Source organism: Polypterus senegalus, unplaced genomic scaffold (assembly GCF_016835505.1).
Source record: "Polypterus senegalus isolate Bchr_013 unplaced genomic scaffold, ASM1683550v1 scaffold_1368, whole genome shotgun sequence".
NCBI classification, from domain to species: Eukaryota; Metazoa; Chordata; class Cladistia; order Polypteriformes; family Polypteridae; genus Polypterus; species Polypterus senegalus.
Window position 1 is genome coordinate 9,458 of NW_024379865.1, and position 15,543 is coordinate 25,000.

Consider the following 15,543-nt stretch of genomic DNA (forward strand, 5'->3'; position numbering starts at 1 on the left):
AAGTAAAAAAGTAAAAGAAAATAAAACCTGGATTCCCGACAGAAGGGGGGCTCCTTTTATTTCCCATTCTTCCCTAAAATTCGATTCTCCACAAAAACATGAGATCCCTTTTTTTTTTTTCCCCCCCACACCCGTCAGTAAAAAGTACACGATTTAAAAACATAAAAAATGTCATCGTCCCCCTTGAACTCATCACACGACATTCTCGGGATTACAGGAGGGACGTTTGGCGTAACCTGGTGAGAGATCAGGCCTGGGGTGGGCAGCAGTGATCACCATCAACGCAGGACCACCCGATGACCTCGGCAGGAGCGGGTGGGCAAGGAGATGAAGAGCAAACATCATTTACAAGTCATTTAATTCTCCATATTAAATAAACATAGTGTATTTAATTATAAACAATTCATTGCGTTTACACTATGCATGATCAGAAACGTGAAGTAAAAATATTACAATTTAAAAAATTTACACTTTTTTTTCCCCGACAGGACAGTCCCCCCTTTTTGTTTTTTTTTTTTTAATTTTCAATCATGATATGTTGTCATTAGGAGTATACGTCTATTAAATTACAATATGAAAAACCTCATACCAGGACTCTGTTACATCATTCCCCATTTACAGACAAAAAAATAATTCACATTTATTTACATCAGTACCATTCAACATTAAGTTACACTTTCAAATGTGCAAGATTAAGCAAAGGTGGAGAAGAATAAAAGAGGATTTCTTAAATAAAAGATTTCAAGTCTGTGTGATAGCACAAATATTAACCATCTCATGAGAATGTGAGCTTCAATTTACAAAATAAAAGAAAAAATAATCTCAATAAATAAAATAAAGTGGGGGCAGCGGGGGTTCTGGCAATTCCAGGACCACCTTTTCGCTTCTCAAAACAATCTTTGGATACCCTCCCGGTTTTTCGGCAACATGTGAGGTTCTGGAAGGGACGGGACCAGATGGGGGAGTCTGGGGGGATCCTGGCTAAGCAGATTGACTGGAAGAACTCTTGGTTGCCCACCCACCCCAGACGACGTGCATGGCTCGGATTTTGAAAAAGATGGCGGCAGCAGCAGAATGACGCAAAGAAAGTGGGCTCGGTGAAGCCTTTCGGGAACGCCAGCCTTCAAAGTGCCACCCCCACACCCGACGCTCCAGTCAAGTCGCTACAATGACAGAGGGATGGGGCAGGCTGCCCTTCTGATCCAAAAATGGTAGAAGGTGCCACACGCCCGGCCCAGTCAGTCCAGATGTGCCGCGAGGGCATCAGCGTCGCTCACCCGTTTCATCACAGCATGCATCACAGACGCCCGAATCAAGGATTCTCTGTATGGTGCGTCTCCGGGCACCGACGGCCGCCACCATAAAGGCTTCCTGCTATTGAAAACACTCCTCCCGTCATCGCCAATAACGCTGTAGCGTCTTATCTGCCCGCCTGTCAAGTGGCCTCACGCACGGATGACTGCTTTAAACAAATGAACCACAAAAGGTCAAACGGGCGGGCCTCTGGAGCGCACAGCGGCACACGGGTGCCTGACAAGTTGTTCTTGCAAATAAATGCAAATCGTAAAGCAGCGGACGTGGCTGAAGGACAGGGCCCTTGAAGCCTCCCCGCCCACCCTCGGGAGCGTGTCAGCTGTTGGCGAGAGCGGGGCACTCGGCCTCCATGTTCATCTGTCCTGTGGGAGACGGCGCGGGCGAGAGCAACACTGGCTTTTTCAAGTGTATCTTAAAGTGGCAGCAGCTTAGTTTAAAAATAAAGAGCTCGTAAGGAAAACAAAACCCAAGGAAGAAATGCAAAGCCCACCCTTCTGCGCCTAAAACACTGAGCTTCGCATCCCACCTTATTGCTTAAGCCGTGAACGAGCGAGTCCATCAGGAAGACGGGCACAGCATGTGCATTGTGATGGGAGCGGTGGCACAGCGAGCACAACTAGGCAGGATGACCGAGGGGGCTGCTATGGGCTTTGGGGGGGCTTCTTGTTACACCCAGCTGGCAACAGTGGAGCACAATCTGCTCTCCCACCAGAGTCTTCTGCTTTCACGATGTTGAGTGAGACGACAGATTCGGCCCCTCCAGCCACTCTGCTGCTTAGTCCTTCTCTCCGTCTTCGCTGCTCCCTAGAAGAATAAGGGGGACAAAACAAAAAGTGTCACCAGACAGGTGGGCTGCAGCACAAAAGGAAGCTAACGGGTGACCATTCTTTATACAAAAAAAAAAAAAAACCCACAGCGTTCGGCCTTAACACCTTCAAGCCCACCTCTGCTCTGTTTCTGTCTCACTTATCCACAGGGACCCACAGCTCCTTAAGATGCCAGCCCATAGCAGGGCACAAAAAGCCCTCAGTCGCCCATAACTAAGACTCACCAGTCCAGCATGACCACGCGTACATTCATTTTAGAAACCCACCTGACCGGTGGCGGGTGGGCCTCTGCTCACACTTCCTGTGGAGGAATAAAGAGTTAAGCCTGGACTGGACTACGTGTCACTGGACTTGAGGAAGAACCCCCCATTAACAGGAGGGCATCAGTGGAAATTAAGATGGGAGTACATTGAGGACTGAAAACAGGAAACCCTTCATTACGCAAAGAATTGTGGGAGTCGGGAACAAACCACCGAGACGTGGCGCCGAAGCAGAAACCCCGAGAACCTCTCAGAAGGATCTGGATGGCATAATGGGACAGCTCAGCTACTTGTATGAGCGAAACAAACGGGCGTCAAGGACGGGATGGTCTCCTCTCGCTTGTCCAATGTCTTACGTGAACTCCAGTAGGTCACTCGGGTGGGATTCAGCCGGAGGGGGTTTCTAAATTGAACAGAATGGCACAGGTGGGGAAAAAAAAAAAAAAAAACAAACCCATCAAAACAGCCCGGTGCCTGACGGTAGCCCACCCAAAACGAGTGGGGCCGACTCAACACCTGAAGAAATTCCCCGTTGAGGCCATCTGCTGCGTTCTCACAAGCCGAGCCCCCCCTCCACACCATTGTCCTTGCCGGCCCCGAGCCCCCCTGGTTTTTATCTAATCAACTTGGGCAGAGCTGCCATTTTCCAACTGGAAAGCTCACTTTGCTGTGCGCGGCTTCAAATTTAAATCTCAAATGAAGCCCTGAGGGCGACTCTTTATTGACTTTACGCATTGAACTGCCTGATAAAACACACACACGCAGAATTCACTTATTATGTCGTTTTTTTTACTTTAATGGATGCTTAAATAAAGAAAGAAAAAAAAAATTGTGCAGACGACTGGCAGGCGGGTAAGCATAACACTACACCCCCCACGTAACTTGGGAGGGTCTTCCTTTGGGGTCAGTTTTTCGTTTTTTAAGAATAGTTTTGACAAGAACAGGCCACTGGGCCCCCCTCACCTTCACTTAAGCCGACGTGCCGAAGCGCTCAAAGCACAACTGTGCGTCACAACACTATGGAGCTTACTCCAGCAATCTTTAACCTTCCTAAGCGTTATTTAAATAAATAAATAAATTGTATCGGTGCCCCCTGTTCTAGACCTTCAAATCCAAACGTGAGGTGATTTATGGACAATCGGCGTGAACAAAATGGATGAGCTCGCTGGGCTGGTCGGCGTGAACAAAATGGATGAGCTCGCTGGGCTGGTCGGCGTGAACAAAATGGATGAGCTCGCTGGGCTGGTTGCCCCGTTCTGGTCACATTTGTTCGAAGTACGTGAAATTCTTACTTGCATGTTCTTGAGCTGAAATGTGAAACGCTCTTCGTCTTTACATGTCTCTGTTCCCTCCTTCCTCTCCTACAGTCATATGAAAAAAAAATGGGACCCCCTCTCAGCCTGCATAACCGACTCGACTTTCAACACAAAAAGAGAACAGTGGCATGGCTTTCATTTTCTCGGAGCACTGCGGTGTTTTCTGAACAAAGATTTTAAGTGACGCAGTATTTAGTCGTATGAAATTAAATCAAATGTGAAAAACTGGCTGTGCACAAATGTGGGTCCCCTTGTCATTGTGCTGATTTGAATGCCTGTCACTGCTCAATGCTGATCACTTGGTGAGGGCGTTAAGCTTTGAACTTCACAGACAGGAGTGTCCAGTCATGAGTGGTCAAAGGTATTTCAGGTGGTCAACTGCAAGTTGTGCTTCCTTCCCTTTGACTCTCCTCTGAAGAGTGACAGACAGCATGGGATCCTCAAAGCAACTTTCCAAAGATCTGAAAACAAAGATTGTTGAGTCTCATGGTTTAGGGGAAGGCTACAAAAAGCCATCTCAGAGATTTAAACTGTCAGCTTCAACTGTAAGGAATGGAATCGGGAAATGGAAGGCCACGGGCACAGTTGCTGTTAAACCAACTCAGCAGGTCTGGCAGGCCAAGAAAAATACAGGAGCGACATATGCAGAGGCAGACAACCCACAGATCACCTCCAAAGACCTGCAAGAACATCTCGCTGCTGATGGTGCATCTGTACATCGTTCTACAATTCAGAACATCTGTATGGCAGGGTGATGAGAAAGAAGCCCTTTCTGCACTCACGCCACAAACAGAGTCGCTTGTTGTATCAAATGCTCATTTAGACAAAGATTCAATTTAGAACAAAGTGCTTTGGACTGATGAGACAAACATGGAGTTATTTGGTCAGAAGTCATCAAATCTCATACTGACCTCTAAGGATTTTGACACTCTTGATATCCTTCTGCTATGAAACATTCTGACCTGTCACTTGTTTACACGTCTTAAACAACTATTATCATACACTGATCATTTCTGTATTATCTATATCTATTATTTATTTACTTATTATATTACATATCTTACACATCAATATTGCTGCTACTTGTTTGTCCTATCTTTGCACAATGTCTTGTCTTGTTTGTGTTTTAATTATAAATTTTAATTCTATTTTTAATTTACTATTTGCACATCATGTTGTTACACTGTGGACCCTGAGCTTCACAATTTCGTCTGTCTGTATACTTGTATATGGTTGAGATGACAATAAAGTTCACTTTGACAAAAAGCGCTTTACATGGCGGAAGAAGAATACGGCAGTCCAAGAGAAACACCTGCTACCTCCTGTCACATTAGGTGGAGGTCCCATCATGCTGTGGGGCAGCTGTGTGGCGAGTTCAGGGACTAAAGTCGAGGGTCGGATGAATTCAACCCAATATCAACAAATCCTTCATGATAATGTCCAAGCATCAGTGACAAAGTTGAAGCTACACAGGGGTTGGATATTCCAGCGAGACGATGACCCAAAACACAGTTGGAAATCTACAAAGGCATTCATGCAGAGGGAGAAGTACAATGATCTGGAATGGCCGTCACAGTCCCCTGACTTGAATATCTTTGAAAATCCATCCATCCATTTTCCAACCCGCTGAATCCAAACACAGGGTCACGGGGGTCTGCTGGAGCCAATCCCAGCCAACACAGGGCACAAGGCAGGAACCAATCCTGGGCAGGGTGCCAACCCACTGCAGGACACACACCAAGCACACACTAGGGCCAATTTAGAATCGCCAATCCACCTAACGTGATTTGAAACAGGCTGTCCGTCAAATTGAACTGAACTGGAGAGATTTTGTATGAAGAACGGGGTCAGAAATACCTCCATCCAGAATCCAGACACTCATCACAGGCTATAGGAGGACAGCGTCGAGAGGCTCAGCTAAGTATTGATGTCATATCTCTGTTCTGGTGCCCACATTTATGCACCTGTCTAATTTTGTGATGATGCATATTGCATGTTTTCTGTTAATCCAATAAACTTAATGTCACTGCTGAAATCCTACTGTCTCCATAAGGCATGTCGTATATTAACTCTTTGAAGGCTGAATATTTTTTCAAAAAACAGTTTCTGAAAAGCAATGGTTTCACACAGAAATCAAGATAAAACGTCTGTTGCTGTATGCTGTGCCAGCCATTTTGACAAGTATGTGCGGCAGGCTTGCTGTCAGGCTGTCTTCACGTGGCTGAGGCGGCAGGGCATTGCAATCTAGTTTCTACCTCTTATCATTAAGTGGCACTCGTCCCTGGTGAACACTGCTGTAGGCGTATCAGCTACATGAACCCGTTCAGCACCATGATTATAGCTGGGGACCAGGCAACTGAAGCTGGAACCTCACATTTGTTTTCAGTCACTTGTATCAAAAGTCCAGTTCAGAGAGAATACACAAAACATCATCCACGCAGTAGTTTGCTTTATGTAATCATTTTGATCTCTCGCCGGCTGTCAGTGCCATTTTTGCTGTTGTTTGTGCCGTGCTACTCACATGAGCGCAAGAAATCTCGGTCAGACCAATGAAGCTCACTTTCCTTCAAGCAACGAGAGTCCAACTAAAACATAACAGGTTGGTTTTGTCACGGGCGACACGGTGGCGCAGTGGTAGCGCTGCTGCCTCGCTGTTAGGAGACCCTTAAGGGTTCGCTTCCCGGGTCCTCCCTGCGTGGAGTTTGCATGTCCTCCCCGTGTCTGCGTGGGTTTCCTCCCACAATCCAAAGACATGCAGGTTAGGTGGATTGGCGGTCCTAAATTGTCCTTGGTGTGTGGGTGTGTTTGTGTGTGTCCTGCGGTGGGTTGGCACCCTGCCCGGGATTGGTTCCTGCCTTGTGCCCTGTGTTGGCTGGGATTGGCTCCAGCAGACCCCCGTGACCCTGTGTTCGGATTCAGCGGGTTAGAAAATGGATGGATGGTTTTGTCACAGTTTTACAGTCAATTACCATCGTCAGCTCCTCCTTTTGACAAAAGTCGACATCAGCCCCGAAAGAGTTAAAAGGAAGTTGCTACTCCGCCAATGATAAAACAAAAATCCAAAGGATTAAGAGGGGCTCCCAAACTTTTTCATATGACCGTATGTGCCTAAGTCTCAATGTTCCCCATTTCCACCTATAATACATTGGACTAACTCATGGACCGTTTTTCGAATCCCCCATAACATCCGATCTCAAACCCCTAAGCAACAAATCTGACCAAAGCCCCCCTGTAGCCTGACAACACTCCCACTCGGGGAGTCTGAGAATACGCAGTGGTCAAGGTTTTCAGATGGACAGACGTAAAACTGGAATTTTTGACCTTGGCGTTGTCTCGTTATCCTGTCCCCCGACCATCGCTAACGTATATATAGATGCATAAAAAAAAACCAAAAAGAAACTAATCAGGTTGAGAAATCATCCACTTGAGAATCGATCACTAGTATCTGAAATTTGACCACCATTTTCAACACGCGTTTATCTCTTTTAATGTAAAGTTCAAATCACTAATGTCACAATGTGACTCACTGAAAGATGCAGGGCTGGAAAGATTTGAGTCACTGTTTCCATTTGAGTCATGCTGGCAGCATCTCAAGACAGACAGCCTTGATGCTCTTCTCTAGCAGACAGATAAATAAACGTCTGCCTCGGCACAAACGTGCAGGTGTTTCCAGTGGTTTCCTGATATGACATTTCTTCTTTTTTTTTTTCTTTTTCCTACTTTCTATTTGCATGGTCCCTTTCTTAATCTTTGCTGCCCCCTTGTGGTCCAAACTGCAGGACAGAAGACACCTGCTGACTTCCCTGGATACCAAGAGGCCTAAGGGGCAGGAAGTGCACACGCCGGCCGGCCGGCCCGCCAGTCTGCCTGCACGTACGTACACTCAAAGCAAATGGTGGCTGTTGCTTCACACAGGATTTCAAATGCACGATGTTTCTGCGCAGTTTGCCCATCCACATACCTGAATGGGTGAGCGTGACGTGTGTGTTGCTTGCAGCACGTCTGTACGGGAATCAATGAAGACAAGTCCTCGCAGAAACATAAAATCTCGCAGGTGCATGAATAGCACTGTGGACGAGTGCGCTCACCCATATAAACAACCAAATAATATCCTTACAAATTCTTTGTTAGCATAAGAAGATGGTTGTAACGAAACCCCCAGAAACCCCCTTGTCCACTAGGGAAAAAGAAAGGAAATCGATTTTAGGTCACCAACTTACCACCCTGTTCAACATCCGAGTCAGTGAGGTGCGTCAGGGAGAAGCTGGCAATGCTGGCTGGGGAGATGGAGAAGCGCGAGTACGGCGATAAGCTGGACCAGCTCTGGTCTGGTGTACGGGTGGGTGGAGGAGGAGAGAAGTATTTAGACGACACTGCAGCAGAGGACTTGGATACAAGGAGGTGACTCGCCGCCTTGGAGATGAATGAAGGCTCCGGCGAAGAAAAGTCATCATCCCACTCAAACCCACTCCCTGCAGAAGAGGAATCATAAAAGAACAAAAAAATCAACACGGGCACTTGACGCAAGTAAGTACTCTTTCCAGGCCTGTTACCCATCATGCAATACGAACCTTCCTCATCCGTAGAGCTCTCAGAGTTGGTGAACCTGTTCAAGTAGCTCAGGCTGGAGGATGGGACGGGGCTGCTGAACTCTGAGACGTGGCTGTTGGAAGTAGCCAGATGAGCTCCAAGTTCCTTGGTTGGGGTTTCCTAGCGGGGATGAAGTTATGGAAAATAATTAGTGGAACGGACTCCCAGACTTAACTCGGCAATCAACCGTTGTTATCATCCAAACGTTCAAAAGGTGAGGATCTTCTCTCTGGCAGGCTGAATGCTGGGCGTTAAGGGTAGGCAAGATCCATCAGAGACGCTCAAGGGGATGAAACCGCAAAGCTGCGTGACTTCATCTCACCACGGAGCAAAGTGGTGGAGCAAAGTTCCTGAGCCGCAACTCGCTCTCTTCTGAACACCCCAAGTGCCACAAGACTCTGCTGGGCTAACGCTGACCCAAGAACAAATGCAAAGCAGACCAGAAAAGTAGGAAAACGTCAAAAAGGCTTTGGGCAAGTGCTGGGTTTACATTACATTACCTCGGACGTCATACGGACATGAAAAGAAACCAAAGAAGCGAACCAGTGAAGTCCCAATAAAATCGAGAACTGGTACAACGTACTCAATCATTACACACGTAAGCCTGTATTGTTGATTGTGATTGTTGATTGTGAGATGATAGGGAAAAGATCGAGTCTCGCCCCCCAAGGATGCCCCAATCTGTAGAGATTTAAGGGGGGTGGGCAACCGACTAACCCGAGTAAACCCCAAAATCTGGTGAGGTTGAAACTGATATCAGAATATCATTACGTTTCCTAAGATGTAATTCCATTCATTTTTAAGGAAAAGTCAACAGTTTGTGTCAACTAAGGAGGAGAAATGGCTGCTCAGGTATGATTTATAGTGCCGTGTGTGTGGGTTTTGATTTTTTTGGACTTCCTACAGCAGGATGGGTTAATATAACAACACTCTCGATTGCACTATAGTTGTGAGGGTGTGCAGCCTGTCTCGGCAACATGGACACAAAGCAGAACTGATCCTGGACAGGGAATCCCATATTCACACTTGACAAATATGGAGATGGCAGTTCACCTAACCTGCACAATTTGTGGGGACGTGGGAAGAAAACCAGGGTCAGAATGTACAAAAAAAATCATAGACAACAATCAGGTGCCGGATTTGAACCTAAAATGTCTGATCCATGAGGCTGTAGTGCTAATACCTGCCTCACTGTGCAAGCCCGAGACAGCCAATAATCTATCACTCGATTCTGTGGCGGCTGTGAATGGAGCCTCTTCTGTCACGTGTGAGCTCCTTCTCAATCACCTTTGGTGAGGGTATCATCAGACCCTTTTCTTCTGCTAGGAATCCTGGTGTCATTTTTGATTCTCCCCCTTTGTTTTTTGTCTTATTTTCTTCACGTTCATCACGTTAAGATAAATTCTTACTTTCACCTCTGTAACATATCCCATGTTCACTCATTCCTCTCCTTTTCCAATGCTGAGAAACTTGTCCCAGCTTTTATCATATCCCACATCACTTATTGTAAATCCCTACTGGCAGATGTCCCTTCTAATTTTTATCACAGCTCCAGTTGGCTCAGAGTCCTTACACAGACCCTCAGCAGCAAGCATATCCCTGCCCATTGTGTTTTACAGGATTGAGTCCCAAACTCTACTAATGACCTATAAAGTTTCACATGGCAGGGCCCTGCGCCGGACTACCTCAGTAGGTGCACCGATGCTGGACGTCTCATTGAGCCTCAAACTAACTTGTGCTTAAGAACCTTAAGTTCTGTGGCTCCCGGACTTTGGAACAACCTCACTAAATTAATTTGATCAGTCGACTCAAGTCATCTGCGGTGGGCTGGCACCCTGCCCAGGGATCTGTTTCTGCCTTGCGCCCTGTGTTGGCTGGGATGGGCTCCAGCAGACCCTCGTGACCCTTTGTTGGTGAATGACTGACTGACTCAAGTCATTCTTTTAAAAATAAGGGCCTTCTTAAACAAATGACTTAAGTGAACTTACTCTGACATTCTGACCCCACTCTCTGCTTACCTTCTCTGTCCAGATGCCCAGAAAGATTTGCAATTGTACCATAAATTGTGTTATTTGCTCAATACGTTTTCTTGTAGTATTTGTATTTTAGTTTATTGTCTCTTATTTTATTTCAATGCTGTGTATATCCTGCATTTATCTTTATTTTGTGTTTTATGAAGATATTATTTGAATTCAGTGTTGAACATAACCTGTTCTTTCTGAATTTCTACGAAGTGCTTTGAGAAAGGGAAAGACGCCATATAATGCATTATTATTACTGTTACTGATCTAAGGAGACACAAATTTCAGAGTACTATGAACACTTTTGTATGTACTACTGTACGCATGGCAGTAAAGTTGAAATTAAATACTGAATGGGACAACAGCTATTGGTCCAGACACTCAACTACCCACACTTCTTCACACCGTGATAAATTTAAGTTGCAAATTAACCTAACAATCGATTTGAAATTTGTAAGAAAGATCCAAGCGTAAATGGAGGAAAACCCACACAGAACAGGAAGAATGTGGCAATGGCCCAGGATGGGATCAGAACACGGGATTCTGAAGTTGTGAGTAAACTCAAGTTTTATTTAACAGGAACAAGTGAGAAGCCAGCAGTGGTTTAACATAAGCCAGTCAGAGCTTAGGACTGGTTAACAGAAACCAGTGACAGGCTGGCTAGCTATGGATTAACGAAAGCAAGCAAGAAGCTAGCTATGATTTAACATAAACCAATCAGAGGCCAGAACTGGTTAATAGAAACCAATGAGAAGCTAGCCATGGTTTAACAAAGCTAGCCAGTAAGAGACTAGTTATGGTTTAACATCGTGAGCCAATGAGAAGCAAGCTATAATTCAACATAAACCAATCAGAGACCAACACTTTTGGTTATGTATGCGAGTCGGGCAGCGGGTCAACCCCAAATTGCCTCAGACCCCTTCTTGTGATACTGCAAGATTAAATAGTATACTTTACTCCAATAGAGTGACAGTGGAAAACAGACAAAGCGAAAATACTTATGTTAAATCAATCTTATAAAAATATACAAACGTAAATGGTAGCAACCAAATCTATGAAGACACCTACCCCCGAACCCCAACAAATTCAGTACGCGAATAACTGTGGGTTGTCTGTGTCAAAAGGTGTTTTTTTTATGTCTTTCCAAAGTCCAGGCAGTTCTGACACTTACAGTATTATTAGTCACTTTCGTTGTTCTCTTTTTCCAAGAATCTCCAAACGCGCTATCCCAGACGAGGAAGGATCGCTTTTAGCTCATCCACATTAATTTCTCCTGACTATCCCATCCGCTTCTATTCCAGCGTGGGTTGGGTGGCAAAGTCTTCAAGGTGGCCACCTCCGTAAGTGGGAATGGACCCCAATCTGGGTGAGGCGATCTCTTCTCTCGCCGTGGACAGTCTACGTTTGCTGTTTTTTCCCATTTTTTTAGTTGTGTTGAAAATGTCCTCCTCTTGCCTTTGGCAGCTTTTTTTAACTGTATCTTAGTGTCCTTATTCCATGGGAACCCCTCAAAAGCTCCAGCAACAGAAACCCAGGGTCCTTCTTATGACTGTCTACACAATGTGCCTGATCCAACCGACCAATATATTATTGGTGTGTAGGCAGCAACAGGGTTTACATTGAGGACGGCAAAGAGACAAAAGGCAAATCAGATAACATTTACGTGGCAGTGCTATATAAACTGGTTAATAGAAACCAGTGAGAAGCTATCTGTGGTCTAACAAAGCTGGCCAGTAAGAGACTAGCTATGGTTTAACATAGTGAGCCAATTAGAAACAATCTATGATTTGACATAAACCAATCGGAGGCTAGAATTGGTTAACAGAAATCAGTGAGAAGCTGCCCATGGTTTAACATAGTGATCCAATGAGAAGCTAGCTATGATTTAACATAAACCAATCAGAGGTTAGAACTGGTTAACAAACCAGTGACAGGCCAGCTATGGTTTAACATAAACCAATTAGAGGCCAGAACCGGTTAAAAGAAATCAGTGAGAAGCTAGCCATGGTTTAACATAGTGAGCCAATGAGAAGCTAGCTATGATTTAACATAAACCAATCAGAGGCTAGAACTGGTTAACAATCCAGTGACAAGCCAGCTATGGTCTAACAAGTCAAAAAGATGCTATCTATGAGAGCAAAGAAGAAAGGCTCCTGTTGTTTTTAACGCTGGCAGTTGTTAACTTCCTCACTGCTTGTTGTTTAAAGCGAAGGCTTCCTTTGATGTTCTAACACCTCTAGGTGGTCAACTTATTGCTATTTGTATTAAACAATATGTGGAAATTCATTGAGTGTAGTAAAAAGTGGGAAGGAGGTGGGCCACAAGCAAGTATTGTACTGGTAACCCTGAAAATAGAAAGGTGGGCCGCTCTGCATATGGGCTTTAGAGTCTGCTGGAAAAAATATACTGTAATTTTACTTACATAGAAGCTTTAATATCACTTTGCAGCTTAAGGTGCTTACTTCAAAAAGGAACCTTAAATTCAATAATAATAAAACTGAAACGTAAGAAAACTTAAAAATGAAATGTGTTACCTGGTCAAAAAGGTAAACTGTGACATCATCAAAGAAGGAAACGGCCCTCTTCTTGGACTCGGCCACCTGCTCCTGTTCAGCGGACGCCACGAGAGGTCTGGCGCCTTTCAATAAGCTCTTTAAATCCTTTCCATCGTCATTGTCCATAATTACGATGGGAATAGGATGTTGAATGTCATCATCACTGTCAGAGCCTGCACTTTGTAAGTGGTACCCCCGGGGCTCGTCATCAGAATCGTCACTGTTCTCATCCTCTTCATCTGCATCAATGCCATCCTCTGTAGCTTCTTGGAGGTTCAGACTGTCCAGCTTTCCAAGGTATTTGCCTTCAATATCGGGTTCCTTTATCTTTGGCCATTCGTTCTGGTGGGACAAGGCTAACTTTTCATGCAGCATGCTTGCATTGGTGTCTGGCAAAAGCACTTTAAGAGCACCAGGAGGCCTCGTGTCAGATCTCACTGTCTCACCCTCACGTGGGTATACCTCAGAATAAGGAGAGACAAGCTCTTCAAGTCCAGAAAAGCTAACATCTGCAATAGGAGCAGAGTTGTGTGAGGCTACATTTTGGTCAGGTGTGAGGATACCTCGATCATCAGAGGCTTCAAATGAAGTCTCTTGAGTCTGCAGAATGCTAGGAGGAGAATCGGCATCTCTCACCTCTTGGGTTTCTGATGGTTCTGTTTGTACATCAGTGGCCACAGCACCACCTGTGCATTCACTGTGGGCAGGATGACTAGAACCCAAGTCTTCATTTAAGACTGTGCCAGAGCCATCCCTGTTGAAATCATCTAACTTTTTATCGAGTTCTGAATCATTGTCAGAGAAATACGCAGAGTCTCGGTAAGAGTTATGGTTGGTGGTTGAGAAGATCTCTGTAGGGGCTGCCGTCTGAGCATCTGAAACACAGCTCAGGTCATTTTCGGCATCCACATCTAGAGCTGGCTCAACTTCCGAAATGATTATAGCTGGAGGTGGAAGGGGGACGGAGGCTTGTTCTACGTCACAGCTTAGGATGGTTTCCAAGGAAGAAGGCTCTTTGATGGTAACCTGGGAGTTCCACTCGGGAGACTCCAGATTCTCCGTTTCATAGCCACTGTCGGCAGTCTTGTAGGGAGGCTGCAGTTTCTGGTGAACAGAGTTCAATGCTTCAGAAGAACCCGCTAAGCCTTGCATGTCTAGAGAATCTAAAGAATCGGGGGTTTCTGCCGACTGCTCGACCGTCAGGAGTGCAGTTGTAGACATGCTGTCCTCAAGCAAGCTGTCCTGGCTCACCTGATCAGAAGACAGCATGGATGTGAGGTGCAGCAACGTCTCAACCGATGCGATGTCGCTCTCGAGGTCAGTTAAAGGCTCCGTCGGAGAGCAGCCATTTGTCTGTGGTATGCTGTTTATTAAGCTCTCACCAGTGCACTCACCCAGAAGGCTGAGCTGTGGCGGGTTACCAGAGGTACCCTCCTGCTTGGCCAAGTGTGCGTTTAAAACTGAAGGGCTGCTTTGCTCCACTTCTTGAGAGCTGCAGTTTTTGGCATCGTTGCACGAGATGTCACTTGCGGCACTTGAGCGGGAGGTGGGGTGTTCCTGGTAGTGGGCAGGGCCAGCAGAGGTAGTAGCATTGAGGGTTGAACTGACCCCTTCAAAGGTGGAATCCAGTGAAACACCTTCCTCCTCCGGAGACTTCCATTGTAGTGGCATTTCATGAGGGCTTTCAGATGTGACAGGAGAAGAGGAAGGCAACGTGGTTTCTACTAAAGGCCGTGGTGTCCCGTTTGCATCAGGGCTGCTACAGAGTAGACCCTCTTTCTCCAGGGAGCTGCCAGAGTCTTCCGCAGACTTCAAAGGGGTCACTTCTTCTAATTGTGGTTGAACGTCTGGAGTCGGGTATATCAACTTTGACCCCACTTTGGTAGCAAGCTCAGAAAAACTGTCCAACTCGGCATCCAAAATTTCACTTCTTAGATCAATACTGCTTCTAGAGGACAACAGACTGCTATCTCGAAGGAACAGGAAGTTGTCAGAGAGTTTCTCTGTACTCAGTAACCTGCCAGGACTGGGCTGACCAGAGAGATTTTCAATATAAACCATCCCCTGGACCCCTCCTAAGATATCACTGAAATCCTGTTGTACCCGACTATCTTTGCCATCTGTGTTGGAGTTGTGCGTGGCCGTGTCCTTCAGCGTGTGATTGGAATTGAGTTCGGGCAGCTCAAGGAATCCACTAAGCCAGGGCCTGTCTTCGGATTGTGAAGTGCTCTCCTTGAAGATATTAGTGTGATAAGGACTGTCCAGGTCACTGGAAGCCTGGGATCCAACTTGGCTCTCTGGCAAATTGGAGTCCTTCGAGTCTATGCTACGGTGGAAGAAATCTAAATCGGTGCTGGATTCCTCTAGAGGAATATCCTGCAGAACAACATATTGCTGAGAGAAATGATCTTGATCACTTTGGCGTGCCCCTCTGGGGCACTGATTTTCATCTCCCTCTAGGTTGCTCTCCCCTTGCTCCTCTAGCTGGATGTAATATTCACTGCCGACTGCTGGCTTGTGAGCCTCAAAGACAGGTAACACTCCAGGAACACTGACTGAAGTGCTGTGGTTTGCAGCACTGCCTCCTGAGATATTGGAGGTATCCGAAAATACTGGCTTCTCATATGGGGGCACTGGAAAGAACATGCTGTGATAGTTGA

At 45.8% G+C, this 15,543-nt stretch overlaps 1 protein-coding gene across 1 annotated transcript; it reads right to left on the minus strand.

Moving 5' to 3' along the window:
• Nucleotides 1-1,949: 1,949 nt before the first annotated feature.
• On the minus strand, nt 1,950-15,537 carry lmtk2 (lemur tyrosine kinase 2). Its single transcript, XM_039742696.1, has 4 exons — nt 12,863-15,537; nt 8,289-8,427; nt 7,938-8,189; nt 1,950-2,118 (listed from the first exon to the last, which is right to left on the minus strand). Exons 1-4 carry the CDS (start codon nt 15,527-15,529, stop codon nt 2,090-2,092), a joined length of 3,087 nt encoding a protein of 1,028 aa, XP_039598630.1. The 5' UTR covers nt 15,530-15,537; the 3' UTR covers nt 1,950-2,089.
• Nucleotides 15,538-15,543: the final 6 nt, after the last annotated feature.